This window comes from Ctenopharyngodon idella, chromosome 10, assembly GCF_019924925.1.
Source record: "Ctenopharyngodon idella isolate HZGC_01 chromosome 10, HZGC01, whole genome shotgun sequence".
NCBI classification, from domain to species: domain Eukaryota; kingdom Metazoa; phylum Chordata; class Actinopteri; order Cypriniformes; family Xenocyprididae; genus Ctenopharyngodon; species Ctenopharyngodon idella.
The window spans coordinates 2,224,102-2,251,679 of record NC_067229.1 but is presented as its reverse complement, the minus strand read 5'-3'; the positions used below and the strand labels follow the sequence as shown (position 1 = coordinate 2,251,679).

Here is a 27,578-nt window from a genome sequence, read left to right as displayed (position 1 = left end):
AAACTCGTCACTGGGGTTTTATTGGCTTCAGGTTCGCTGACACCCGTCACACGGCGTCTTTGTCCTGAGGGCAAATCCAGAGCAACTTTCAGAGACGCCGTTGGCTGTTTTTTACCAGGCTCTGAATAAGAAATCACAAAACACTGGACTTTGTGTTCGTTTGGAGTGTCCAAAGATACAAAAAATGCCCAAACTTGCATCACTGAACCTGTTAGTGTCAAAAAATGAAACCCGAGCCAGAGCCTATAGCGGTTACCTCAGATGCTAGTTTTGCACATTGTTAGTATTGAGAGTATACTGAAATATTACATAGGGAACTTTAGCTGAAGTAATGTAATATCTGTATCTAAATGGGGTTTCTTCATTTAACACAGTTTAATGTGATATTTTAGAATTAGCATTAGCCAAAATGCTAATAAAAAAGAAAAGAGTTTATTGCTAGCTTCTTTCAAAAGCCAAAAAAAATCCATCTGGTGAAGAGTAATAAATATATCAAACATAGCTTTTAGCTTTTCAGAGTGTTTTTTAAAGCTTTTTTAGGTTAGCATAGATTTTTTATCCTGTATCTTCAAATAATCATCATTTCTCTCTGTATTTCTCTTATTTCCCTGTTAGCTTTAGCATGAGGGTTGTCTAATGTGTGTTATGTTAGCACTAGCATAAGCCAAAAGAACCTCCACAGGAAAAAAAAGAAAGAAATCCATCTGGAAAAAGAGTAATAAACATATCAAATGTAGCTTTAGCATTCCAGAGTGCTTTTTAAAAGCTTTTTTTTTTTAGTTTAGTAGTGATTTTTCATTCTGTATCTTCAAATAATGTGATTATTACCCATCATTTCTCTCTGTATTTCTCTTTTTTTTTCCCCTGTTAGCTTTAGCATGAGGGTTGTTTCTTCATTTAACAGTCTAATGTGTGGTATTTTAGCATTAGCATTAGCAAAAAAGGCTTTCACAGATTAAAAAAAGAAAACCGTTCATTGCTAGCTTCTTTCAAAAGCCTCTAAAATGTCAAATCTATCTAGAAAAAGAGTAATGAACATCAAAAGTAGCATTTAGCTTTCAAGAGCGTTTTTTTTTTATTTTTTTTAGCTTTTTTAAAAGTTTAATAACGACTTTTTCGTTCTCTATCTTCAAATAATGTGACATTATCCATGATTTCATGATTTATATCCCCATTAGCTTCTTAAAAAGCTAGCTTTTCTATTTTTGTTAGCATGAGTGTTGTTTTTCATTTTAGCACAGTTGAATGTGTGGTATTTTAGCATTAGCATTAGCCAAAAGGCCTCCACAGATTAAAAAAAAAAAAGAAAGCCTGTAAGACATCAAAATCTATCTGGAAAAAGAGTAGTAATCATATCAAATGTATCTGATTCTGACACGTTTCAGCTTGTTTTGAACATCTGTATGCGGCGAGTGGGCGAACGTTGGTGTGTTTTCCAGAGATTTCCCGTTTTCCACTCAAAGCTCATAATGAATGGCTTTGGTATGATCAGGGAGATTAGCATGGCAGAATCTTAATTCTCTTGTCAGGGGGAATGTTGGGGCAAAGTAATTGTTTGTACACTAATCATGTACACCAGCGTGTGGGCGAGCGCTCGCACACATTTACACTTCTGCCTCAGTCGCGTTATTAATCACGACTTGATTTGTCCTGTTAGCCCCAGCGAAGGCCGGCTCATGCTAGCCCGCGTACAGGTCAGTTGGGTACATGACTTCTGACACCCGAGGCCTTTGTGAGCAAAACAAATCATCAGTCACAGCTAAAGCCACGGTCTACTTGGACCTCACTGTGTGTGAGTGTGAGAATAGAGTGTTTTAGAGGAAATTATAGCGATACAAGTGTGTTTTTGCTAACCTAGGATCGTCTTTATGCTAACACAGGAATGCAAATGCTTCCAGCTACGCAAAGTCAAATGCGTGTGCTATTGATTACGTCAATTTTTGTGTATATGTACTTACATATAATAACAACACATGTGGTTTAATAGCACATTTTATAGAAACTCTATCGCCCCCTTGAGTATTGGAGGACTTATGAAACGGTTAACTGTTTTTGGAATATTTTGCTTTATCAAAGGTTGTTTATATATTTTTTTTTATTTGTTTCACTGGAAAACAGAACACAAATGCTCATGAATAAACAGTGTTTTTGTGCGGTGTACCTGTGAGATCCGGTCTGTTCTCTCTCGTGCAGGTGTCGCGTGTCTCCTGTGCTCAGGGTGAAGCAGACAGTCGTGCGGCGCTGCATGTTGAGCGCTGGTGCTCAGACTCGCGCGCTGCAGAGCTGATGTGACAGCGGCCCGTTCACAGCCCTGATTCAGTGTGGCAGTGAAGAGACTAATTACCTCCTGCGAACAGCCCTCACAAACAGCCCTGCAGCGCTCTGATACCCTCTCACTCGCTCCAAACCTGCTGAGAACATACACTGCCAGCGCTTTCACACGTCATCGCCACTAGAGAAGGGTCATAGTGTGCACTGACTAGGCCTCCAATAACTAGTGAGGTTGATCTAAATTATAAGGATTAGAATAAATTATATAAATTAAATATAAATAGCTGTAGGGTAAAGTAAGAACTTCGATCCATAAGCAACAGTTTGGTGTTAGTTCATTAAATACATTTGAGATGATTGTTGGTAGCAAGACAAGTTTCACATATTCAGTCGTTTTCGAATAAAAATTGTCAGAGTTGACATATCAGTTAAAATCTGTATAGCATAATCCATGAAACACATATTTAGTCAATCTCTATTAAAACTGTACAGAGACAGAACTCACTCAGAAAAAAAGGAGAACATTATAGAGGTTTATTATTTAATGTAGCACAAAGTAAAGCCATAGAATAAGGCAAGAAATGCAAAATTAACAAACAGGATAAAAAAAATCTCAAATGTGAATACATGTTGATGGGAACAATGTTGTGAAGATCACAGGTTATCAATTTTTTATGCTGTTCTGTTAAATCACAAGCTCAACAAGTACTTTCCAGTGAGAAACCATCAGACAGATTGACTTAAACTGATCATTGACTCCAGTGTATATATATATATACAAATATATACATATATTTCCACAGGAAATAAGGCACATATATAGTAGTTACACATATACGATATGTGCATAAATATATAAACATCTGATTGGGAAAATGCACTCTAATATCTGCATAAAAATGGTACAAATGGTACTGGGTCATCTATTAATAACATAAGGTTATTAAGAGGCAATGTCTGCTAATTCAAAATTTGAGATTATTTTTTGTAGTTAACATTATTTAATTTTTTGACAGTCCTAAAAAATATATATTTTTTTTTTTTGCTAGAGAATTTTAGTTCTTATTTAATTTAAAAAAAACCCAAAAACAAATATCAAGTAATGTCATTAAGACAAATATCAACAAAAATTAACAGAATACAACAAAAGCCGCTTTTTCACCGTCGGGTTGAACGGTTTTAAGAACGGAAAGAAATGGTTAGTTATATTTCCACTTGAGCTTGGTTCAGAACGGCGTTATTACAGAACTTTCTTGGCCCGGATACTTTGTTGGTAGAATGCGTCTGTTGCCCTGCTGCCAGTTTCTCTGTAGCTGGCCAAGCACTTTTTGAGCGAAGTAAACACTAGAAATATCCCATCATCCTCCATGGTCGCAATTTTCTAGGACTGGGCAAAAAAATCTATTTTTTGATTAATTGTTTTTTTTTTTTAAATGTGATCGATTCGATATCGATTCTCAGAAGCCACGAATCGATTTTTTTCGTCTTTATTTCTGCAAACATTGAACACAATATCTGATTGACATTAATCTTATCACTAGTCTTATCCACTAGATGTCATCCTCTTATTTACCTTACCGTGATATTGTCATTTATTCGGTGCTGAACATAACGGACGCAGGTGCTCCTTTCAGTGTGAAAGACGTTCCGGACAGTTGAAGGAACTGTCAGTCTCCTGATCGGGCCAACGCTGCATGGTTACTAAAGTTTATTATTTGCACGTGTTTTCAAGTCTTGCCAATTTAAGCATTCAAGAGAAAGAGAACCTGGGTGTGCGCGCGCTGTGTGAGAAGTTTTGTGCGCACACCCAAAGCGCTCATAGCTGCACGTCTCAGACGGCATGCAAATAATAAAATTAATTCTCTTTCACCTCTCCTTGTGCCTAAACGGACAAATTCACACAAATTTATCTCAAAATGCCTGCCTTTGCGAGTATCTAAACATAGTCGATTATGGTTTAAGCAGTAAATAAAGGACGCATGTGTATCAGTATATTAGATCCGTGCATTAGTCTTAAATTGACAGCAACCTAATATTCCTGCAGCTGCCTGTTTTTTAATCAAACTACAAAAATCACTCCCTACTCTTACTGAATAACGTTTTTGTAACTTTAATAAGGATTAACCTTTATTTAGTTTGTACAGATTATTTGCAGTGTTATTTTACATTTGATTACTTTATTGAATTTCTGTACCTGAAAACTACTATTAGACCTACCTGAAAAAAACCTTAAAAGCACTGATTATTTCACTTGTATCTTTGTTCTATTGTATTTATTTATTTGTGCTATTGCTTGTAGTTTAATTATTTGTTCTTTATTAAAGACTGTTAACTTGTCTTTAATAATCTTTGAAATTTATATTAGTAGCTTTAGCTGCGAGAATTGTTAAATTTCACTGGTATCTAAAATATTGGGTGTCATAACCTTATTTATTACAATATCCACAGGATATAAAGCACATATATAGTACTTGCACATATAAGATATGTGCATAAATATATAAAAATCTAATTGTTAAAATGCACTCTAATATCTCCATAGAAATGGTACAAATAGTACTGGATCATCTATTAATAACTTAAGGCTATTATTTATTTACAACATAAAGATACATTGGTCAAAAACAACAAAAACAATAACTATTTTATTCATTTCATTATTATTATTTCATTGAATCGAATTGAGAATCGAAAATCGAGAATCAAAATCGAATCGAGACCTTGTGAATCGTAATCGAATCAAATTGGGACATCTAAATTGATACCCAGCCCTACAATTTACATCTCATAACGTCTGTAAACTCTTGCGTCTAATAACTGACACAGTTCCAAAGAGTTCAGTTATCAGCATGGAATGAAACGGTTAAGCAAAGAGAACAGTTTGGCCTGACGGTGGAAAAGCGGCTAAAGTGATTCATCCTAAAAGAAATGCTAAAATCCAACGATTAGAGATGGAAAAAAAAGGTAAAAGTATAAAGAAGATTACTTTAAGTATGTATAGTTGAATGCTCATGGAAAATAATCTTTAAATGTCTTTAGATGTTTCTAAACCTTTATAAAAGGACCCTACCCCGCCTGGTGAGGAACTGTAAAGGTAAAGGTTCTGGAAAGTGATTTTATGCATCTCTGTGAAAGTACCATGACGTGCTGCTCACTCATACACCACAGTCTTCTAGAGATGAGATAAGAGCCTGTGAATGTTCTGCATGCAAGCATTTAAGTTTTGGAGTACATCTGTTCTTCTTGCTGGCTGTGAAGTGAGATAAATGGAGGTGTATCATGCTGTAATGAAATTTAAAGAATATTTTCAAAAGATTCACATATCAATTCACACACCACCAACAGAATCCTTAAAGTTTGATCATTTTAGAAAATAAAATAAAAACAACATTATAAAACAGCAAAAGGTTCACATTCACTGCACTCTTCTTCATTGTACCGTCACACACAGAAACATGTAAAAACATTCGCACTTATGATGGGAATTATATATTTCATTAGTACTTACGAGCTTTGGATTAATTCCTGCATTTCCAAATTACAAACAGTACAATCAGTACAACAACAGCTTTAATGACTGGAACATATAATCCAGGCCCTAGAACACACAGAGAAACATTCACACAACACACAATGAATGATATGGCAGAAAAACCTAAACATCTAAAACAAACCTTAAAAAAAATATAGTGAAGCCATTTTCATTGTCAGTGTTTGGCCCCTAAAATAAGTTAAATTTACATGTAGAAAAATTAACCAGGTTTCAACTTACTGTTCCTCTTGATCTCATCCTCAGTCAGAATCTTCTGGATGGACTCAGTCAAACTCTTGTGCTCCACCACACAAGTGTACTGGTCCTTCATCCATTCGTCTGGATGGACATAGAGGGCTACAGTCCTCTGGAAGGTCCCATCCTCATTTGGTAGTGTGTCTCTAGACTCCAATTTATCGCTCATAGCTTGTCCATTCTTCCTCCATGAGATGATTGTGTTTCTGAAGAGAAAACCTGTGACATGACACTCCACATAATCTTCTTGTTTCTTCTGCAGCAGAGACACTTCAGGAGGCTCTAGAAGTGAATACAGAACAGGGAACAAAACTGAGAACGGAGAAAGAAACACATGCACTTTCTGCTTATCGCAGTTTAACAGTCCTTAATTTAATGTTGACCTGCACAGATTTATCAAGCTGTCTGTTAAAACATGGTTTATCTGGGATCTGCACATGTAGGAAAGAAATGATCAACAGTCTGTCCTGGTAACTCTGATGCTGTACCTGCTTTCTCAATAGTAGCTTTAGACAAACGTAAGAACTTGTTCAGCCAGTCAACGCAGTCTTGCCCAAAGTATTGTTTCAGTAATTCAAGCTGTGTTTTGTCATTATTCCACTTCATCACTGTTAGCTCTGCCTGTTAGCTAACTGCTTGATTTGTATATGTACATTTCTGAAATGACATACTGTAACTTGCACAGACACCTCTGATAACAGATCACTCCAAACTGTAATGATGACATGCATTTTTTGCTTGTAAACGATATGTAATATGAAAAGCGCTATACAAATAAATGTGAATTGAATAAAAGACGAGCGCAACTTGCATTTCAAATCAATACTTTCGCACAGATAACGTTAGCGTATATTTCACTAAACCGTGGCACGCAGACACACCTGCACAGGATATTCTTTCATTTACATTAAAATTTGCATAACTTTAGTCATTCATATAGCGCTATTCTCAGTCTTGTTATAGTTTTGCCTTTAAATAGACTTGCAGACAAATACATATCACTGGAAATTACTGAAACAATTTCAGTGCAGCTCCTTTTTAAGCCCATGACAGAACTAGTTCTATTAGCCTGGATATTATAAAAGACGTTTAAGAAAATGTTAGATTTGAAACATTTTATTTTCTGTCTGTTCAACACACGGAAGTAGCCGAAGGCCTTGTTGACAGAGAATTTAAACGCTGTGAAATGAATCTCATCTGAATAAACAAAAGGTATATAGATGAAGAAAATGATGAACTTCATTGCAGATGAAAATCCATGTATTCAACTCATAATTCTTTAAGTGTAGTCATCTAAGAGTTTTGTAAAACTCTTTAGTTTTTGCTAAATCTAAATCGAAAGGAAAAACAGGTTACAGAGCAGACGTCACTGCAGATCTAGATAAACAGTACGGAAGTTTAGGGTGAAAGCTTTTACTCACAAGTTGTCGTAACGTGCTCTTCGCCGACTACACTTAAAGAATTGTGGATCAAATACATGGATTTTCGTCCAGAATGAAGTTCTTCATTTTCTTAATCTTCATACCTTTGGTTCATTCAGGTGAGATTCATTTCATAACATTATTTAAACGATGAATTCTCTGTCAGCAAGGCCTTCAGCTACTACCGTGTGCTGAACTGACAGAAAATCATGAGATGTTTTTAATAGAATAGATATGAATATAAAAGAATATACAAGTAAGATAAAAAATTTCAGTGGGATAGTATCTCAAATTCAGTTAATATTAATTTGAATATTGGTATTTTATAGTTGTTTGATTTGACACTATGAGATGCTTAACCATGTTTCAGAGCTTAATGTCTTTGTGTTGTTTTGTTCAATATTTTTTCAGAGCTGCACACCTTCAAGACCACATACACTGGAATAAGAGGCCAGACGACTGCAGGAACTCCAGAGTTTACTGCTGTAACTACACTGGATGGACATCAGATCGATTATTATGACAGTGACACAATGAAGATGATTCCCAAACAGGACTGGATGGAGGAGTTTGCAACTAAAGACACGTGGATAGAAGACACTGAGATCAGAAAACATGTGCAGCAGGTGTACAAAAACAACATTCACGTTCTAATGGAGAGATTCAGTCAGTTACATGGTGAGTTCAGATGATTTATACTACATTTTTAAAAGTCAAAGTATTACCTTGTGCATTACAAAAAAAGAGCAGATGTTATATTTTTATTCTCATGCCGTTTTCTTCTTCAGGTGTTCATACATATCAGAGAGTGTATGGATGTGAGTGGGATGATGAGACTGGAGACTCTCAAGGGTTTGATAAGTACGTTTATGATGGACAGGATTTCATCTCACTGGGTGTGAAGGAGCGAACATACACTGCACATGTACCACAGGCAGAGCCCACAGTGAAGAAGTGGAATAGTGATGAAGAACAGCTTACACTTCTGAAACGATACTACGAACATGAGTGTGTTTACTGGCTGACATATTTCTTGGAGTTAAGGAAAGTGGGTTTCAAGGGAAGAGGTACATTGTCTTTGAGAACTTCACTTTGTTCAACAAGTAGATCATTTTTTTTTCTCATACATTGCTTCATTACAACATAAAAACTTAGCAAATTTATGTTTGAGTTAATCGGATAAATATATCTGATCTGTAACAATCTTTTTTATGGTTTTGGGTTTTTTTTTTTGTTTATGTACTTACTACAATGTTTATCCTATCTTTACCACATTCGGCTAATAGGATCATAAGATTACACAGGGCAAATTTATCAAATAGATAATCAATAGTCAAAATCACACATTAACAATTGAAAAGCCAAAAATTAAGATTCTTGCAGTCGGTCTTTAGACGCAAGATCAAACCGTTAGGATGGCTGATTAATAGCACCAACCAGTGTTATTTAGTATTATTTATATACGAGTTTTGCATTAATGTTTTAAATTAGATTTTCTTTTTATATTTTTGTATTAATTTTCTGTTTAATTCTTAGTAATTTTGTTGCTTAGTTGTCATTTTTATTAGTTTTTGATGTTCTGATATTAAATATCACTATGTAGGTTTAATTTATTCTTAGTTCAGTTGTTTCAGTTTTTTTCAGTAATTACAGTGCTTTAACTTAAACCTATTTCAGGTAGTTTTGTTTCATTTGTTTTTCATCTTATATTTATATTTCCTTTGATTGTAACTGTATTTCAATTAACTTTTTTTTTGTTAACGATAACCCTGGACGTAACTAATAACTTATTTTTAGTATTGATTATTATTTCATCAGTTGTTTCAGGGTTATATTGCTGTTTCAGTATATTATTGTATTTTCAAGTGTTCAAGTGTTTTGTTTGTTTGTTTGTTTTAAGGACCTACAAAAGAATACAGACTGGTGTATGTGATGGGAGTACTGGTTTTTTGTGCTTTCATACTAATAATGAAGCAAGTAAGTATGTGGGGTTTTTTTCTGATCTTATTTTTCATTCAAGTGGTTTCATCAGGTGTAGGATGATGGGAATGTCTCCGCTATCAAACATGCATTCAGTAGTTTTAAATAGTATTAGAATTAAATAGAGCAAATATTACGGCTGGAAATGATTCCGAACTACTGAATTATTTTAAGCCTCAAAGCCTCATCTTCAGTAGCCATTACTGCAGCTAAATTTCTGGGTGCTAAACTTTTGAATGATTGTGTAAAAATGTCTTTAAACATCAAGAACATATTAATAAATGATCTCTACGTGATATTTAAGGGATTTATTGTTCAACCAAGCACTAAACCCAGTCTTCAATAGCTGCCTGTAAATGGACCACAATAATCAGCTCATATTCAAACACCTCATCTAACCATGTCAGTTGGAATAAACTGGCCAAATATGACTGAGATTTGGAAAAAAATTGTTTGTTTGCCTTTTTGTCAGGGTTATGCTTTAGTTTGTTAAGTTTCATTTTTTTAGTTTTGTGCTTTGCTTTCATTTTCCCTGTTCCTGTTGTGCCTGTGTTGCCGGTCATTATAAGTTCCCATGATTTCATGGTTTCTGATTTATCACACACCTGTTTCTGTTTCAGTTAATTACACTTAATAATCTGTGTACTTACATGTAAGTCCTTAAAGGGTTAGTTCACCCAAAAATGAAAATTCTGTCATTTATTACTCACCCTCATGCCGTTCCACACCCTTAAGACCTTCATTGATCTTCGGAACACAAATTGAGATATTTTTGTTGAAATCCGATGGCTCCGTGAGGCCTGCATAGGGAGCAATGACATTTCCTCTCTCAAGATCCATTAATGTACTAAAAACATATTTAAATCAGTTCATGTGAGTACAGTGGTTCAATATTAATATTATAAAGCGACGGGAATATTTTTGGTGCTCCAAAAAAACCAAAATAATGACTTATATAGTGACGACCGATTTCAAAACACTGCTTCAGGAAGATTCGGAGCGTTATGAATCAGCGTGTCGAATCATGATTCGGATCGCGTGTCAAACCGCCAAACTGCTGAAATCACGTGACTTTGGCGCTCCAAACCGCTGATTCGACACGCTGATTCATAACGCTCCGAAGCTTCCTGAAGCAGTGTTTTGAAATCGGCCATCACTAAATAAGTCGTTATTTTGTTCTTTTGGAGCACCAAAAATATTCTCGTCGCTTTATAATATTAATATTGAACCACTGTACTCACATGAACTGATTTAAATATGTTTTTAGTACATTAATGGATCTTGAGAGAGGAAATGTCATTGCTCCCTATGCAGGCCTCACGGAGCCATCGGATTTCAACAAAAATATCTTAATTTGTGTTACGAAGATTAACGAAGGTCTTATGGGTGTGGAACGGCATGAGGGTGAGTAATTAATGACATTATTTTCATTTTTGGGTGAACTAACCCTTTAAGCCTCATTCACACTGTCAGTCCAAATCTGATATTGGTGCATATCTGATCGAAATCCGATCAGATTTAGCAAGTGTGAACAGCTAAAATTCACATGAAATGCGACTTTTACAAATCTGTTTTGAGCTACATTCATATGTGGTTTGAAATCCTATTTAAATCGCACTTCTGGAAATCCATTTCAGTGTGACTGCCCTGATTGTATTTCAAGTGGTTTATGTGATTTTCTCACGTAACGTAAAACATAAACATCAGACGTTTTTATAGGAAACATGCTGAAAGTCGCTGCAGAAATAAGGTTTTGTTGTTGCAAAGTACCGGACGAGTAGAAAACGACAATATAACGGAGACATGTTTTGAATCGGGCAGAGATGACAGCACAGAATAAAGCCGCTCATACCAGCATCCTACGGTTCTGCCGCTGCCTCAGAAGACACAGTAGTCCAGCGCAGCGGATACACATTGTCATGTTGTAAATAAGACAATATCTGTATTGAAAACCCCTCCATGATGCCGTTGTTGTTGCTGGCATATACCTACCAATGCAACGTCATTGCCATAGAAACCAATGCAGATATTCCTAAAAACGAAAGAGTGGCATGGATACACAAATTGGATCTGAACAGTTTCAATACACAGTGTGGACGTCAATAATTTTAGATCAGATTCCAGTCAGATACACAAATAATCAGATTTTGACTGACAATGTGAACATAGCCTTAGTTCCTCTCAGTTCTTTGTTCAGTCTTGTTTATATCTTTGTTTTAGCATGATTGTGTTCTCCTGAGTTTCTCCTTGGATTTATAAATAAAGACAGTTATCCCGGTTTCACAGACAAGGCTTAAGCTAGTCCTAGACTAAAGTGCATGTTTGAGCTGTTTCAACTGAAAGTAAGTTGCACTGACAGATCTTAAAATATGTTAGAGCCATTGTTTTGTCTCAAGATGCACACCAGTAATGTTTTCTTCTAAGGCACATTTATATTATATTGAGGTTTTTTTTGGCTTTTAATGCGAATATGTTAGCCTTAAGATTATCTATAAACTAGTGTGCTCCAAAACAATAACAAAATTCGCATTTAGAAGATATAAGCATTCAAAACTTACAGTCTCCTACTTCTGCCAGTATGAATCAATGATTTTTTGTCCAAACAAATGCTCTCTAGAATCTAAAGTGTCCCGTCCCCTACATTATAAATAGACACTGAAGCTGTAGCTGAAATTGGTCACTTGTTCACACATTTACTATTTTCTACACAGAAGGAAACTAAAACTTTACCAAGCTGTGATATAAACAAAACGCTATTTCAAAAAAGGGGAGGAGCTGTTCGGTATGTCCCACCCTGTCTTCCTGTTTCAGTGGAAATGAAGTCAACACACTGAATAATGCTACACATTTCAAGACACTTCAGTGGGCCTTTAAATGCCCTAACTGAATTCATCTAAGCCCTGTCTGTGAAACCAGGCCTTTATTTCTTACTACAGCCACACACCGTGACACTCTTTTCACAATGTCAATGTATAATTCCATACATTTGGGATTTGGAATTGGTCACATGCTGTTTCAGTGGTCATACAAACTGTGTAATTAAAAATATCCCCATTTATTTAATCTTTATGACATTACTTTGCAGAAACGAAAGTGCAGATCTGGCAAAATCCGTTAAAAAAATGAAGATTTTCCTCAAATCGTCTGCACAGACCCCAGATTTCAGTGTGGTTGGAGATCAGAAGATGATTTCCAGCAGGCTTGTGGGACCAAAACACATTTCAGTGTTGATTAATATCCCTGAGTATGGACGTCATGGATCTGTTTTTTATGAATGAGATTCGACATGATCAAACAGAAAAAGTGTGTGATGTTGTCTTTCACCTCTTGCATTTGTAAATATTTTAAAAGAGAAGGTCCTATAAATATAAATTTAATATAGTTTTTTTTTTTTCCAAGTTATTACAAGTACTGTAGTTTGAGGGCTTTTGAGTTTAAATGTAAAAAAATAAATAAATTAAACAAACACTTGCAGTTCTCTTTTTTTCAATAAAACTGTTGTATGTAAGAAAACAATGTGAAGTTGAAAAAAATGATCATAAAGAATGTTTTAATCATTTATATAATAATTTAATAATTGTAGGTGCAACATCCACTAAATTTATAAATGTAAATGTGTTTTGTAAAGGGAGTGTAAAATTGGAGAAACACTAGAATGTATCTTACAATTCTGACAATTTAAACTCAAATTTCTAGTTTTAATTTTTAAAGTTTTAGTTAATGTGGCATTTGCAACATAAAAATTAAAAATGACATTTTTTCTTTATATCTCACAATTTAGCTTTTTGTCCTAGTCAAAAACAACTAAATATGAATTTTTGTGAATATTTGTAATCACTAATATACACAGGTGTTGTACCGACTCACATTTTCACTTCTTTGTTGCTAAGTCATTTATTTTCTCATTATTTGAGTATTTTGTCCTTTTTAAAATGGTAAAGGTTTTTTTTTTTTTTTTTATAAAATCTTACAACTACATCAATGCCAAAATAGCAATAATATTATTGTTTATTGTTATTAATCATGTTTTATTTAATTTTAATTATTATTTTTTAATGCTTATTAAAGTAATTCTGTCACAGGTTAACCTGTTGACTGTATAAACTTGGACTTGAAGTGACATGAGTGACGTGCCTGTATAAATTACTGCCCTGCTGACATGCCACCCAAAACTAGGAGTCAGCCTATGGAGGGCACAGATGCAGAGGTGGACCAAGGTGCTGCTGGAGGTGTTGCAGAGGAGCGATTGCTGCCTACAGAAATCCCAGCCACTGGGGGAGATGCTGCCATCACAGCGCTGGCACAAATGCTCCAGTCATTCATGCAGTATCAAAAGGACCGGGATGAGAGGCAGGAGAAAGAGGCTGCTCGCTGCGAGCAAAATTACAAGGTCCTCAGCGACCAGATCACCCAAATGCAGACTTGGAGCTTCGGAAAGAGTGATAGACCACAAACCTCGAATAGCCAAGCTGGAGGACAGTGATGATATTGAACACTACCTTACCACTTTTGAAAGTCTTGCAGAGGTGTATCAGTGGCCAAGGGAAGACTGTGTCGTCCGCCTTATTCCCTTGTTAACGGGCAAGGCCCAAAGTGCTTTTGTGGCTATGAACCCCTCACAAACCAGAGACTATGACCAAGTGAAAGCTGCAATTCTAAAAAAAAAAATATATATATACATATGAAATCGGTGCAGAGACCTAACGGTCCCCTAGTAGTCCTGCAGATGAGACCCCTATCGAACTTTTCATCTGACTGAAGGACTTGTTCTCCAAATGGGTGCACTATGAGCAAAGTAATAAGAGACCCTTCAAAGCAGTGGTTCAGAGTGCCAAAGTCATGTGATTTCAATTAATGAGGCTTTATTACATCATAAGTGTTTTGAAAATTCAGTGGTTCACGTGACTTTGGGAGTTTGATTCACATTCTAAACCACTGATTCGAAACAAAAGATTCGTAAAGCTTCGAAGCTTCATGAAGCAGTGTTTTGAAATCGCCCATCACTGGATATTGTTGAATAAAGTCGATATTATTATTTTATTTTATTTTATTTTATTTATTTTTTTTGGCGCACAAAAAGTATTCTTGTCAATTCATAACATTAAGGTTGAACCACTGTAGTCAAATGAACTGTTTTAAATATTAGTGATGGGAAGTTCGGTTCTTTTCCGCGAACCGGTTCTTTCGGACAGTTCGATTCAATAAACCGGTTGAAAAAAACGGTTCACCGGTTACGCTCCGACGTAATGACGTCGTCTATCGCGGGCCGGGATGAAAAAAACACTTAACACATTCAAATATATAAAGTCAGTCATCATAACATCAGTCAACTAAAACAAAATTATAATCTGAAATGTTTCTTACAATTTAGTTTTGCATCTAAAGCATCCAAACACATATACAGGCAGTGATGCTCAAACGAGGAAGTTTTACAGTTATAAAGTGAATAAATTAGTCTTTATCAGCGCAGAAACCATGATCCTTTTACATTACGATTTATTTGTAATTAAATAAACTTACGTTTCGCCAGATTGGCCCCTCATTCGAGTCCTCTCATAGCATCTGTTGCCCTAGTTAACCGGTGCTGTGAGAGTCATTACTGTTCGGTAGCTTCAGATCACACGCTGAATCACGCATGCGCAGTATCATCAGCTCATCGGTTCTCAAATCGGACACGTCCGAAAGAAGCGGTTCTTGGTTGTGTACTGGTGATCCGAAAACCCATAGATATACATAATAAAGGCTAGATGTCTCGTCCGCGCTGCTGGCCAATGGAGGTCGACGTCCGCACCTGGCGGCCATCTTGTAACAGTCAGCTCGCTCACTCGTAACATTGTGTTTTAATGGTGCATGTACTTTTTAAATAACCATAACTTGCTCAATTTTCTACCGATTTTCAAACTGTTTGGTTTGTTATAAACGTCAGAGATGTACTTATGACACTGCATAATTATGAATAATTAGAACCATGGACTTCCATATGAAAATAACATTGAACAGAACAGATAGGTGCAATGAATATACACACGCACAAGGTATTTATGTTAAATCAATATATAGGCTACTAAAACTCAGTGTACAGAATGGCAACATGAGATATATATATATATATATATACACTTTTATAATATGAATATTACTATTATAATAAAATAATTTGAATTATTACATGTTTATTTTAACTTCTTCAGGGTTGGGCTATTTACTAGGCTTTTCCCCTCGACATTGCACTGTGCCTACTTCAGAGATCACTGTTCCAAAAAAAAAAAAAAAAAAGGGGGTATCCAAAAGAAACATTCTGCGATTGTGTAAACAAACTTGTAAAAAGCTTTGGGTCAACAACAATCTTGTAATACTATTATGTCATAGCCCCGCTGTTCCTGTGTAACAGGACCTGTATTGTACATACATCCACAAAGTAACGATTATCCCAAATATAATCATAATATTGTCATATCTTACAGGTGAAAGGTGATCCCAAGGGCTCTCGTTTTGAGACTACGGCGATTGGAGCATCCGTAGGCTGCACAAATCACATCTTCTCCTATAAAGCCAGCAATTTCCTGTATCATAATGTAAGATGTTTTTAACAAACCAAACCGACTGGAAATCATGTGCAACTTAAGTTATATTGAAAAGAAAGAGCAATTCTGCCTCTCCCACTGATGTGAAATTGCTGGGTAGCAGCTAAACTGTAACTACTAGGTCTCACTCACAGCTTCCTTTTTATTAGCCAGCTAATAACTACAACCACATCCATAAAGATTGTAATTTAGACAAAAGATTAGTTGTCATAAAATCGTTATTGGTGTCAGTAAAATCTATATAATTGAACAGCTCGATTGTGGTCTCAGCCTTGATAACTTGCGCAAGTAGCCGTGATACACAACTATGCTGCACGATTAAGTCGTTTTTCGAAAAGAAGAGCTGCAATTTCAACATGTTCAAGCATCTAGAATTATAGCCACGTTAATAACGTTTGTAAGAAACCAAACCATTTGTAAATCCGTCAAGATTTCAGCGAGATAAGAGTATTTGTGTTCGTGCAGATCACTCACCTTACATCAGGTACCACAGAGCCCGCCAGAAAGCTTGCCTGTGACAAGATGGCCGCCGGTGACGTTAGAGACTCCGCCGTAAGACATCTAGTCTTTATTATGTATATCTATGCGAAAACCGTTGCAACCGATTCTACTTGAGAACGAGATTGAGATTCGAGAACCGTGAGAGCGATTGAAATGGAGTCGCTTGTTTGCTCACTGTAGTTTGATTACGTCATTTTTTATCTTTATATAACCTTGTTTAGAAATTAAATAAGCTGTCCATGGATTATTTATGAAACAAATAAATGTTTAGTTTGGTAGTTTTACAAACAATTAATTGTTTAAAAAAAAAAATTAACTTGAAAGCACAACTGCACAATTTTTACTATATTGCTTTTTAAATAACATTAATATAGAAAAAGAAATTTGTAGAACTATTTCTGAACATTAGTTTGATCTGTGTACAAAATATTATGTTAATGTTGGCATGTAGTTTATTATGTACAGTATTATTTACAGTATTTTGTATGCTGTTAATCTGTTATTAATCTGTGAAAAGCACAATACACTTTTTGTATTTTGAATTAAGTCATAAACATATTTCCAGTATGTTTTATGTTATCACTTTGCGATGTTCAACAACTTGACTAATGTACTTTTCGTTCTCTTGAAAAATTACACGCATGCGCAGTACCATCAGCTCATCGTTCTCAAATCGGACATGTCCGAAAGAAGCGGTTCTCGGTTGTGTACTGGTGATCCGAAAACCGTTGCAACCGATTCTTGACTCGAGAACGAGAACGGTGACAGGCCGTGTACGTTCGTTCGTGTACGCCGCGCATGCGCACTCATATCTGCTGCTGCTCGTGCTCATCATTATCAGTTCTCTCTTCACAGCAGGTAAAGTCAGTATACTGTTGGAGTAACTGAATAACTCCGGGATGTTGGTTTATTTCGAGAGGTAGTGTCAGGCACATCAAAAGTGAGTAACTTTAGTAATTTGTGGATTAGTGTTTGCTTATTGCAGTGATCAGTAACAGTCATACCATAATACCCATCAAAATAAGAGCCCCCTTTTTGTAAGACGGATAATGCAGACCTTATATATAATTACACCCACAAAAATATGTACAAAACAAATTAAAAGATCAATCACAATAAAGTCTGTTACATTTTGTAAACGGGGTGTTTTTATCACACAAACTGCTTCAGCTCAATTCGATGTTCCCGCCCCAATTGTAAAGCAAAACGTGATTGGTTGTAGCGAAATTGTGCTGTGATTGGTCAGCACCACGTGTCCGTTATCTGATTGGCTTGAGTAGTCGGTGGGTGGAGTCGACCTATTTGTGGATCTGTTTGAGGTCATGACGCTAGAATTGTTTCAGAATCCACAAATGCGCAGGAAGAGATCCACAAATGTACAAGTGGAGATTCACAAATAAATGCAGGCAGAGTTGTGCTTGTGACATAAAAACATATTTGTATGTTTTTTATTAGCAAATCTCATTTTATTTATTTGTGAATTTAATTATTTTTTGTGAAACTCCTAACTTATATTTGTGGATCTCATTCTATTCATTTGTGCATACGATTATTTTTTTGTGAATATCTTTACATTTATTTGTGGATCATAATGTATTTATTTGGAGATTAGCTACAAATCTACCTCCATAATGGCCCCTTTACCCACAAGATCAGTAAATACTTTCCAATGAAAAAACATTAGACAGACTGCATTTGATCAAACTTAAACTGATCACTGAGTCTGTAAGTGTCAGCAGTGGCGCAGGAGACATTTTTAAAGTGGGGGGGCCAAACTGTGAGCAAAAACCCAGATAGTAAGATCAGATTTCCGGACATCGGACCACCACTTCAGGCTCACTGGCAGATCACCATCATAAATTAAACTTGTCTGATCCTTAAACTCCTAAGCACTGTGGACAATTTGGGGATTTCCGCCTGGATTTGGTCTACCCAAATTGAAAAGCTTCTCATAGCTATATACAGTGGTCTAAATACAAAATCTAGGTGTCAACCCTTTGAAGTTACATAAAACACTGCTGAAAGTGATAAATATTATAGTAGGCTATATGTTGTCTGTGCTGTATGAACAAACAACAAAAAAGAGGCATTTTATGATTTTGATCAGTTTTATTCTTTCAGGAGACATAAGACTCTATTACAATCTAGAACAGAATCTACATAATCCAGATTTGTATAATTTATTATATGTGCATCATTTTTTGTCACCTGTGTTGAGCATCACCTCAGCATCACCCAGCTGCTTCTGTCCTGGAGATGTGATTCCAGCTGTGCCAGCAACTGCAACTTTAACAGAAACTGAAACAAAGAAATCACTGTTTATGCACACAGTTTTTGCACTATAATAATACCCATTTCACAATATCAAAATGTAGATTTACTGAAATGACAATTTTATTCAAGTTTGCATACTTGCAGACTGCTGTGCAATTAGTCTTATCATATTCTAAACATAGTTTTGATATTTTTTGTCAAATAATTGTTTATCAGATTGGTTGCTGTGGTTTTACATTTCAAAATAATAATCATTCTATCAAAAATGAGTATAAGCATTGTAAATGCAGTATTACAGGAGTATATACATACCAATTAAACACGCAGGGTTTTCTCCTCTCGTGGACGGATGGCTTGATTGACGTTCCCGCAAGCGCTAACTTTCGGGCATGATTTATATACCATCGACCTGTCCTAAAACGTTTGCATGCTTTGATTGTTTGGAGATCGTGTATTTCTTCGTTCGAGAGCGCATTTCCTGTTCACATCCGCGACAAAACAGTTGATTATTTACGAACGAAAGCTCACAGACACGTGAAAATGGTCTCATTTGAAAGAAAATATCCTGCGCTAAAATATGATATAGTGTGACTGATTGAAGCAGCCCTTATCAAAAGTGCGGGGGTCGATTTCTGTCTTTTCAAAACTCCGGGGGTCCTGACCCCCCTGTCCCCCGTGTCAACAGCGCACCTTAGTGTCAGAGGTGCATGTAGTTTAAATGACAATGATGATACGTGACGCAGAATGAACAATGAAAATAGATTTTAATTAACATAAAGAGTAATCATAATAACACAATGTTAACACAAGACAATAAACAGAAGGAACAGAGGGCTTAAATACACAGAGCTAGATGATTAATGAGAAAAGGAACAGGTGAGAAACTGATAAGAAATCATGACTAATAAAGAACTAGAACACAGGCAAATAGAGACAATGAAAACCATGGCTAGAAATTAAACAACATGGAAAAACTAAACATGACCATGACAGTAAGACAGAAAGAAATATTTACATATCTTTCCACAGGAAATAAAGCACATTTAGGGTACGTTTACACGACAATGATGTACAAAAAATGGAAAAGTTTTTTCTTTGTACAGATGACAACATTGTTAGAATGATCTCCATTCACACAGATCCACAAAAACAACTAAAATGCTGCATGCCAGGCCAGTAGATGGTGATGTCACTTTGTAAAGAAAGAATATGAGCCTGCATATACGCATTCTTTCACAGAGCACTCGTGCCAAACTTGCATGCCTATAGATAGACTAAACATGTAATATGCATGTGCATGCCGTCACCGTTTTCACAGATCTGTGTTTTTGCCATTTACATGGAGATGATAACGTTACGATTTTCATAAAAGTGCACTTTGAAACTTGTTTTCAAACGTTTGCATTTTTAGGCCCCCAAAACACCATTGTCATGTAAATGAACGGCCAAAATGCATAAAAGGTTTTCAGTTTTTAGTTGAAAATGGTGTAGTGTAAACAGCCCCATATAGTACATATAATTACAAATTTAAAATATGTGCATAAATACTTTTCATTGGAAAAATGCACTCTAATATCTCCATAAAAAATGGTACTGGGTCATATCTTGGTAACATGAGGTTGTTTAAGGGCAAATTTCTGCAAATTCAAAAATTTAAATAATTTTTTTGTCATTTGTAGGACTTGTGGAATGAGGAATACAACAAAGCCGCTCTTCCATCGTTGGGCTGAATGGTAAGAAATGGTTATGGTTATATTTTCGCTATTTTCATGATTACAAACCATTCTTGGTGCTGAAATTGTGCTGAACGAATGCATGCAGTAACGTCGCCACTCAGGATTGGTCACTTGTCTGTTGCCTGGCTGCCAGTTTCTCTGTAGCTGGCCATTTGAGCGAAGTAAACACAATCATCTTCCGATCATCCTCCGTGGAAGCTATTTACATCTCATATTGCATCTAACGACTGACACATTTGTATTACATTCCAAAAAGCTCTGTTATCAGCTCCACAGTGGAAAATGAAACCATATCTGTAACGGCTGGGTTGGATCAGTATGGAATGGAACACAAAGAGAACAGTTTGGCCTAATGGTGGAAAAGCGGCTAAAACTATTAATTCTAAAAGAAATACTAAAATGCAAAATTAGAGATGAAAGAAAACGTAGAAGTATAAAGAAGATTAAGTATGTATAGTTGAATGTTTACAGTAAAAAGAGTCTTTAAAAGTCTTTATATGTTTCTTGAACTTTATAAATGGACTTGGTTGTTGGGTAGGGTTGGGAAGATCATTCCACCGGTGAGGAACTGTAAAGGTAAAGGTTCTGGGAAGTGATTATGTGCCTCTCTGTGAAGGTACCATGAGGTACTGCTCACTCATGAAACATGAGCTTCTTGAGCCAACATAGGGAGTGGAGATAACAGTCAGTGCATGTTCTGTATGCTAGGATTGAGGTTCTGCACACATTTGTTCACCATCTTGTAGGCTGTGAAGAGAGATAAACAGAGGTATAATATGCTGTAATAAAATTTAAAGAACATTATCAAGGGATTCACATATAATTTCACACACACCACCAACAGAATTCTCATGGTTTGAAAATTTTAGAGAAAAAAAACCCTGATAAAACAGCAAAAGGTTCACATTCACCGCACTCTTCTTCATTGTACCGTCACACACAGAAACATGTAAAAACATTCACACTTATGATGGGAATTATATATCTCATTAGTACTTACAAGCTTTGGCTATATTTTTAGCGTTCCAGCATGCACACAGTACAATCAGTACAACAATAACTGAGATAAAAATGACAGGAACCAGATACATGATATATGAAGCATCTGATCCAGGTTCTAGAACACACAGAGAAACACACACACAATACACAATGAAAAACATGGCAGAAAAACCTAAACAACAACAACAAAACAAACCTAAAAACAGTAAAATAAGTTAAATGTACATGCAAAAAAATTAACCAGGTTTAAACTTACCGTTCCTCTTGATCTCATCCTCGGTCAGAATCTTCTGGATTGGCTCAGTCAAACTCTTGTGCTCCACCACACAAGCGTACTGTTCCTCCTTCCATTCGTCTGGAAGGACATAGAGGGTAAGATTCTTCTGGAAGGTCCCGTCCACATTTGGTTGTGTCTCTCCAGTATCCAATTTATCGCTCATAGCTTGTCCATTCTTCTTCCATGAGATGATTGTGTTTCTGAAGAGAAAACCTGTGACATGACACTCCACAGGAGAGTCTGGGTTCTTCTGCAGCAGAGACACTTTAGGAGGATCTAGAAGTAAATAAAGAACAGGGAACAAAACTGAGAACAGAGAAAGAAACACATGCACTTTCTGCTTATCACAGTCTTTAATTTAATGTTGACCTGCACAGATTTATCAAGCTGTCTGTTAAAACACGGTTTATCTGGGATCTGCACATGCAGGAAAGAAATAATCAACTGTCTGTCCTGGTAACTCTGATGCTGTACCTGCTTTCTCAATAGTAGCTTTGGACAAACGTAAGAACTTGTTCAGCCAGTAAAAGCAGCCTCGCCCAAAGTATTGTTTCAGTAATTCAAGCTCTGTTCTGTCATTATTCCACTTCTGCACTATGGGCTCTGCCTGCTTTACAGGTGTGATGTATGTGAACTTCTTCAGATCCAGTGAGATGAAATCCTGTCCATCATAATTGTGCCGATCAAACCCATGTGAGTCTTTAGTCTCATTATCCCAATCACATCCATACACCCTCTGATATGAACGAAGACCTGAAAGAGAAAGACAGATAGTGGGATACTCTACTGTACTTACTTTTTATTTTTAACGTACAAGATTATCCTTTGATGTTTAAAAATGTAATTTAAGTAAGAGATAATGTACAAATAGAGCTAAAAAAACTTGTGTTGCGTTTTGCTTGTTTTGACACTGATTGGTAGAGTTTTCTGTACTGTACTGTTTACTGTACTGTTGCACTCTATACAGCGTTGCTATTGACAACAGTCATAAAACAAGGAATAACAGATCTTGGAATGTCACGACTGACCAATTAGAATCAAGCATTTCAGAGAGCCGTGTAATACTGTATTTTAACTCACCATGTGACTGATTTAATTGCATTAGAACAGTAATGTTGAGTTTATAGATCTGCTGTAATTTTTGTCTTATATCACTGTAGTCCTTCCATAGTTCTTTAGATTTCAATGCAAACTCCTTCATCCAGTCCTTTCTGGGAATCAGCTCCATTGTGTTACCGTCATAATAATCGATCTGTTGATCATCCAGTGTAGTTACAGCAGAAAACTCTGGAGTTCCTGCAGTCGTCTTTCCACTTATTTCAGTGTATGTGATCATGGTGTGAAACTCTGAAAAAATTTAACACATTCAACAACACAAAAAACACAACAACACAAAGCTCTCAAACTGGTAAATACATACAGTACCTGTCAAAAGTTTAGAAACATTAAATTTTTTCTTTTTTAATATTTTTGAAAGAAGTCCTTTCTGCAAAAATATCTGAAGCAGCACAACTGTTTTCAACATTGATAATAATCAGAAATGTTTCTTGAGCAGTAAATCAGCATATTAGAATGATTTCTGAAGGATCATGTGACACTGAAGACTGGAGTAATGATGCTGAAAATTCAGCTTTGATCACAAGAATAAATTACATTTTACTATATTCATTGTAATAATTTTTCACATTTTTAATGTATTTTTGATCAAATAATTGCAGACCTGGGGTGCGTTTCCCAAACAACGATGTAACTTGCTTCTTCACTACCATAGTACGATGCATCTTTGAACAAATCAACTAGCTAGTCACGACTGTTTGCAGAAACCGTATTGTCACAAACCTGTCGTTCAGCCACATTGGTGAATGACGTCACGCAGGTGGTGAGAAATTACTTCTTTAAATGAATCCGTTTGCTAGATTTTTTGTTATAAATTACGGACATGGCATTGGAGGACTAATTCTCATTTTCCTCAGTTATTTTGCTTTATTTCCAGATTCAATCAAATGCTTGTTCTGACGTGCCAGAGCACGTACGCACAAACTTCAACAAAACTAAATACTGCTTTCAGCCCTTCACAGAAACGGCAAGAACTAGTTCTGTTAGCCTGGATATAACATGTTTGAGAAAATATTACATCAGATTTGAAATGTCTTATTTTCTGTTGTCTGTTCAGCACACGGAAGTAGCTGAAGGTCTTGCTGACAGAGAATTCACCGTTTAAATGACTTTACTAAATGAATCTCACCTGAGTAAACCAAATGTGCACAGATTAAGAAAATGATCAACTTCATTGCAATTGAAAATCCATGTATTTGATCCACAATTATTTTTGTTTTGTCGTCGAAGAGCGCTGTAAAGATATTCAGTCTTTTCTAAATCGAAAGTAAAAACGGCTTCAGAGCAGACGTCACTGCAGACCTAGATAAAGTCTCAATTCGGAAGTTTAGGTTGGTCGTAACGTGCTCAGTGAAGTTGCTCTTCGACGACTGCACATAAAGAATTGGATCAGAAGTGGATCAAATACATCCCAGATAGCAGACCGACCTTGAATCAATGTTAATGCATTAACCAAATTATCATTGAATCAATGTTGAAAAATTGATTTTTCATCTGGTTTACACCCAATGATGAAAAATAGATCAAGATGGTTCTAAAATCAATGTTTTTTTATCAACCTTAATTAAATCACCTATTTAACATTGAATTAACGTGGAAACAATATCAAATCAATCTTGCTTTATGTACAGCAAGATTCTAAGCCAGTTAAATGTCTCTTTCTACTCATAAGGGCTGCTGTTAATATGGTTTTTAATGAAAAATTCACAACTTCCTTCAGTTTACACACAAATGTATTTATTTATAACCACACACACTGTTTGAACAGGAATTAACATCACATTCAGGAAAAACAAGTGGCTGTAAAAATGGCATTTCGTGGTGACAAACAAATAGACCAGACAGGGCTTAGGCTAAGCCAGGATCAGACCTTAGTTCAATTATTTCAGTAACTTGTATAGACATGCCTTAGAAAAAACAATCATTGCTGGTGTTTATCTTGAGACAAAACAATGGCAGTGACATATTTTAAGATATGTTTTCAGTTAAAACAGCTCAGACATGCATTTTAGTCTGGGACTAGATTTAAGCTTTGTCTGTGAAAGATTAAAACATAAATGGCATTCATCTTGAGACAAAACAATAGCACAGACAAATTGTAAGATGTCAGTGCAAGTTACTTTCAGTTAAAACAGCTCAAACATGCATTTTAGTCATTGGAAAAAGAGCCTGGAAAACCGTGACAACAAATGCAACCTGCATCTGTAAAATGGAAGTAAATACACATGGAAACTCACCAACGAAGACAGAAACACAGTACTACAGACTGAAACACTACCACAGTTCAGGACTTGAAGCTTTTCAAGGATTGAAGCTACTCTTCTAATGCAAAAAGTATGTCCTTATTCATTAAAATGATACTCTGATGAACTCAGAGATTTCCACCACGAGCAACGCCCGCAAGCTGATCAGGAGCATAACACAGCCAGTTTTGCAGAAACAGCAAACACAAACTTTGAGGCCTCCTTTTTTTCAGCCTTCACTTGTAAGACATTTAAAGAAAACAGAAACAAACAGGAAGTTAGAACTGCACAATGTTCTTAAACATTTGATCGGTAGTATTGTACGATTGACAGAAGGTGGGTCATAAATATTTGGAAATCTGACTGTTACAGTGTACTATAAAATTAAGTGCAACTTGAAATATGATTAAAAAAAGGTTTAAGTTAAAACACGCTGAATTCAAATTTATGACTATTTAATATAAACCTTTATAGGTTGATGTATATCATACCCAGAAGCAGGGCACAAGCTGATGTGACTGAAGTGAGCTGATTCAAAACTTTATCGATCACAATGTCAATGTCAGCAGGCGGTTCATGAAGTTCTCCCCTTACTTCAGAATAATGAACACCACCACGAAGAGCTGCTCAAGGTCACCCTCACAATCATCTGTTTGGTTATCCTAAAGTTGTGTACATAAAACAAACCAGTTGCATTGCCTTTTGCTAGAATTACTACAAAATAAACAAATTTATACTTTTTCTGTAAAATAAATCAGAATATGCTGACGTTCAACTCACAAGGTACTCTATGAGGTCTTCAGGAGTTTCTCTCTTAAGAAAAAAGGGCCTACAGGACACACTCTTCTCAGGTGAATGTTTTCAGTCTGTGATAAAGCAATTGTGATTATTTTTCTTATTTAAAAAAAATCTGAATAATCTAATAAAGAATCAGATAATGTGCAGATGTGTGACAGCAAAGGATAGGACAATTTTTTTTTTTTACAAAACTAAAATAATTTGTATTAATGACTAGCCAGATTTGCAATTAAGAAATGCATCTGAATCAGTCACTGGTTGCATTTATAATTTAGTCTGGAAAACCCCCCCCCAAAAAAAACATGCATCAACAAATCAAATTATCTTTACATCCTAATATATTTATTTGTTCTTGATTAAAGGGATTGCTCACACAAAAATGAAAATTTGCTGTTACTCACCTTCAGGCCATCCAAGATGTGTCTTTTTTTCTTTCAGTAGAAACGTAGAGAAGATATTTAACAGGAATGCAAACCATCACTTTGAAAGAGAAAGAGAGAGAGAGAGAGAGAGAGAGAGAGAGAGAGAGAGAGAGAGAGAAGGGCCCCCAACACAAAAAAGGGGGAAACAAAATTATTACAAAACAGATATTTTTCAGAAAAAAACAACAACACAAAAATCACATGCATTTGAGATGGCATAAAGGTGAGTTAATAAAGTTCTGGTTTGGACAATTCCAAGTCTAAAGTTTGTTAAAGAGGATAACATGCAAGTCAATAAACAACATGGATTTTACTCAAACATATCCAACATTAGTAATTCATTAACAACTATATCAGTTTTTTTTAATAGAAATTACTTACCATGTAACGTTATTTCAAAAGTGTCCTCGGTAGTGAAACAACATTGAAAAGCTTTAGGTCCTAAGGGGAGAAACATTTTTACAGCATTTATTAGTGGTCGAAAGTTGTTTGCTAGGTCAATTAATTAGTTGTGCAAATACTACTATTGTAATCTACTATTTCTACTATCATGATCATGATTTATACTAAAAATATCCTAACATTTTTCCCTGGACGAAGCAAAACACCAAGTTAGGCAAATGTAACGTTAGCTCATGTCTTTACTTACAGATCTGGATCATCATTTTGGGCAAACATATACATGAAATCAGAGATAACATGTCAAAGACAAATAAAAGAACAGACAAATATTAATTTAAAAACTTAACTCAATATTATAATACAGGAATGTGCCTCGGGTGTTTTCTCCCGCACCACGCGCACTTCCCGCCCACAGCATTTCAAATATCTCGCGCTGCATACACGGTAAAGGAGGAATTCATTTTAAATTCGATTAATTACGATTCCTTTAGTATTCATGTTCACAAGCAACGTTAATTAACTGTAAAACACACATTCAAACGCTACATTATCCAATATATAAAGTAAAACAAATTTCGTCCGAGAAGATCGATTCGGGCAGAAAGTTCAAGAAGACGCTCGTGCGTCGTGACGTCAGAAAAACGTCTGACGCGGGATCCTTAAAGTGCAGGTGAGATGTTTTGAGTAGTTGTGAATTTAGTGTTTAAGTTGAAAGAGTGTAACGTTATTATAATAATAATGTCCAGCTGGTTCATCTCACTGAC

General features: G+C 35.8%; 2 protein-coding genes and 1 long non-coding RNA gene across 7 annotated transcripts; 1 reads left to right on the top strand and 2 right to left on the bottom strand.

The window, feature by feature from the left end:
• Positions 1–2,790: 2,790 nt before the first annotated feature.
• LOC127521477 (major histocompatibility complex class I-related gene protein-like) lies at positions 2,791–24,241 on the bottom strand. 3 transcript variants are annotated; one of them, XM_051910746.1, is made up of 7 exons: positions 24,079–24,241; positions 22,914–23,180; positions 22,308–22,586; positions 22,047–22,109; positions 6,044–6,277; positions 5,780–5,869; positions 2,791–5,553 (listed from the first exon to the last, which is right to left on the bottom strand). In XM_051910746.1, the coding sequence occupies exons 1-6, from the start codon at positions 24,122–24,124 to the stop codon at positions 5,790–5,792; spliced, it is 969 nt and encodes a 322-aa protein (XP_051766706.1). In that variant the 5' UTR covers positions 24,125–24,241; the 3' UTR covers positions 2,791–5,553; positions 5,780–5,789. The 3 variants fall into 3 exon arrangements, with proteins under 3 accessions (XP_051766706.1, XP_051766707.1, XP_051766705.1); XM_051910747.1 differs by having other exon boundaries at positions 2,791–5,521; XM_051910745.1 differs by lacking the exons at positions 2,791–5,553; positions 5,780–5,869; positions 6,044–6,277 and adding exons at positions 20,745–21,301; positions 21,555–21,671 and having other exon boundaries at positions 21,813–22,109.
• Positions 7,431–12,925, top strand: LOC127521479 (class I histocompatibility antigen, F10 alpha chain-like). Its single transcript, XM_051910748.1, has 5 exons — positions 7,431–7,598; positions 7,891–8,157; positions 8,268–8,546; positions 9,380–9,456; positions 12,545–12,925. Exons 1-5 carry the CDS (start codon positions 7,553–7,555, stop codon positions 12,575–12,577), a joined length of 702 nt encoding a protein of 233 aa, XP_051766708.1. The 5' UTR covers positions 7,431–7,552; the 3' UTR covers positions 12,578–12,925.
• Positions 24,242–24,664: 423 nt separating the features above from the next.
• On the bottom strand, positions 24,665–27,430 carry LOC127521480 (uncharacterized). Of its 3 annotated transcripts, none has more exons than XR_007932368.1 (5): positions 27,348–27,430; positions 26,794–27,247; positions 26,392–26,470; positions 25,973–26,058; positions 24,665–25,854 (listed from the first exon to the last, which is right to left on the bottom strand). It is a non-coding gene; the product is annotated as an uncharacterized LOC127521480 (long non-coding RNA). The 3 variants fall into 3 exon arrangements; XR_007932367.1 differs by having other exon boundaries at positions 24,665–25,426; positions 25,684–25,854; positions 26,794–27,422; XR_007932366.1 differs by having other exon boundaries at positions 26,794–27,422.
• Positions 27,431–27,578: the final 148 nt, after the last annotated feature.

Excerpts from the sequence above, each read along its gene's own strand:
- LOC127521479 (XM_051910748.1), top strand. The coding sequence starts at position 7,553 with ATGAAGTTCTTCATTTTCTTAATCTTCATACCTTTGGTTCATTCAG. Across the intron at positions 8,158-8,267 it reads GAGATTCAGTCAGTTACATG|GTGTTCATACATATCAGAGA; the intron begins GTGAGTTCAGAT and ends TTTCTTCTTCAG. Across the intron at positions 9,457-12,544 it reads TCATACTAATAATGAAGCAA|AAACGAAAGTGCAGATCTGG; the intron begins GTAAGTATGTGG and ends ATTACTTTGCAG.
- LOC127521477 (XM_051910745.1), bottom strand. The coding sequence starts at position 24,124 with ATGAAGTTGATCATTTTCTTAATCTGTGCACATTTGGTTTACTCAG. Across the intron at positions 23,181-24,078 it reads TGCACATTTGGTTTACTCAG|AGTTTCACACCATGATCACA; the intron begins GTGAGATTCATT and ends AAATTTTTTCAG. Across the intron at positions 21,302-21,554 it reads TAAAAATATAGCCAAAGCTT|CCTACAAGATGGTGAACAAA; the intron begins GTAAGTACTAAT and ends CTCTCTTCACAG.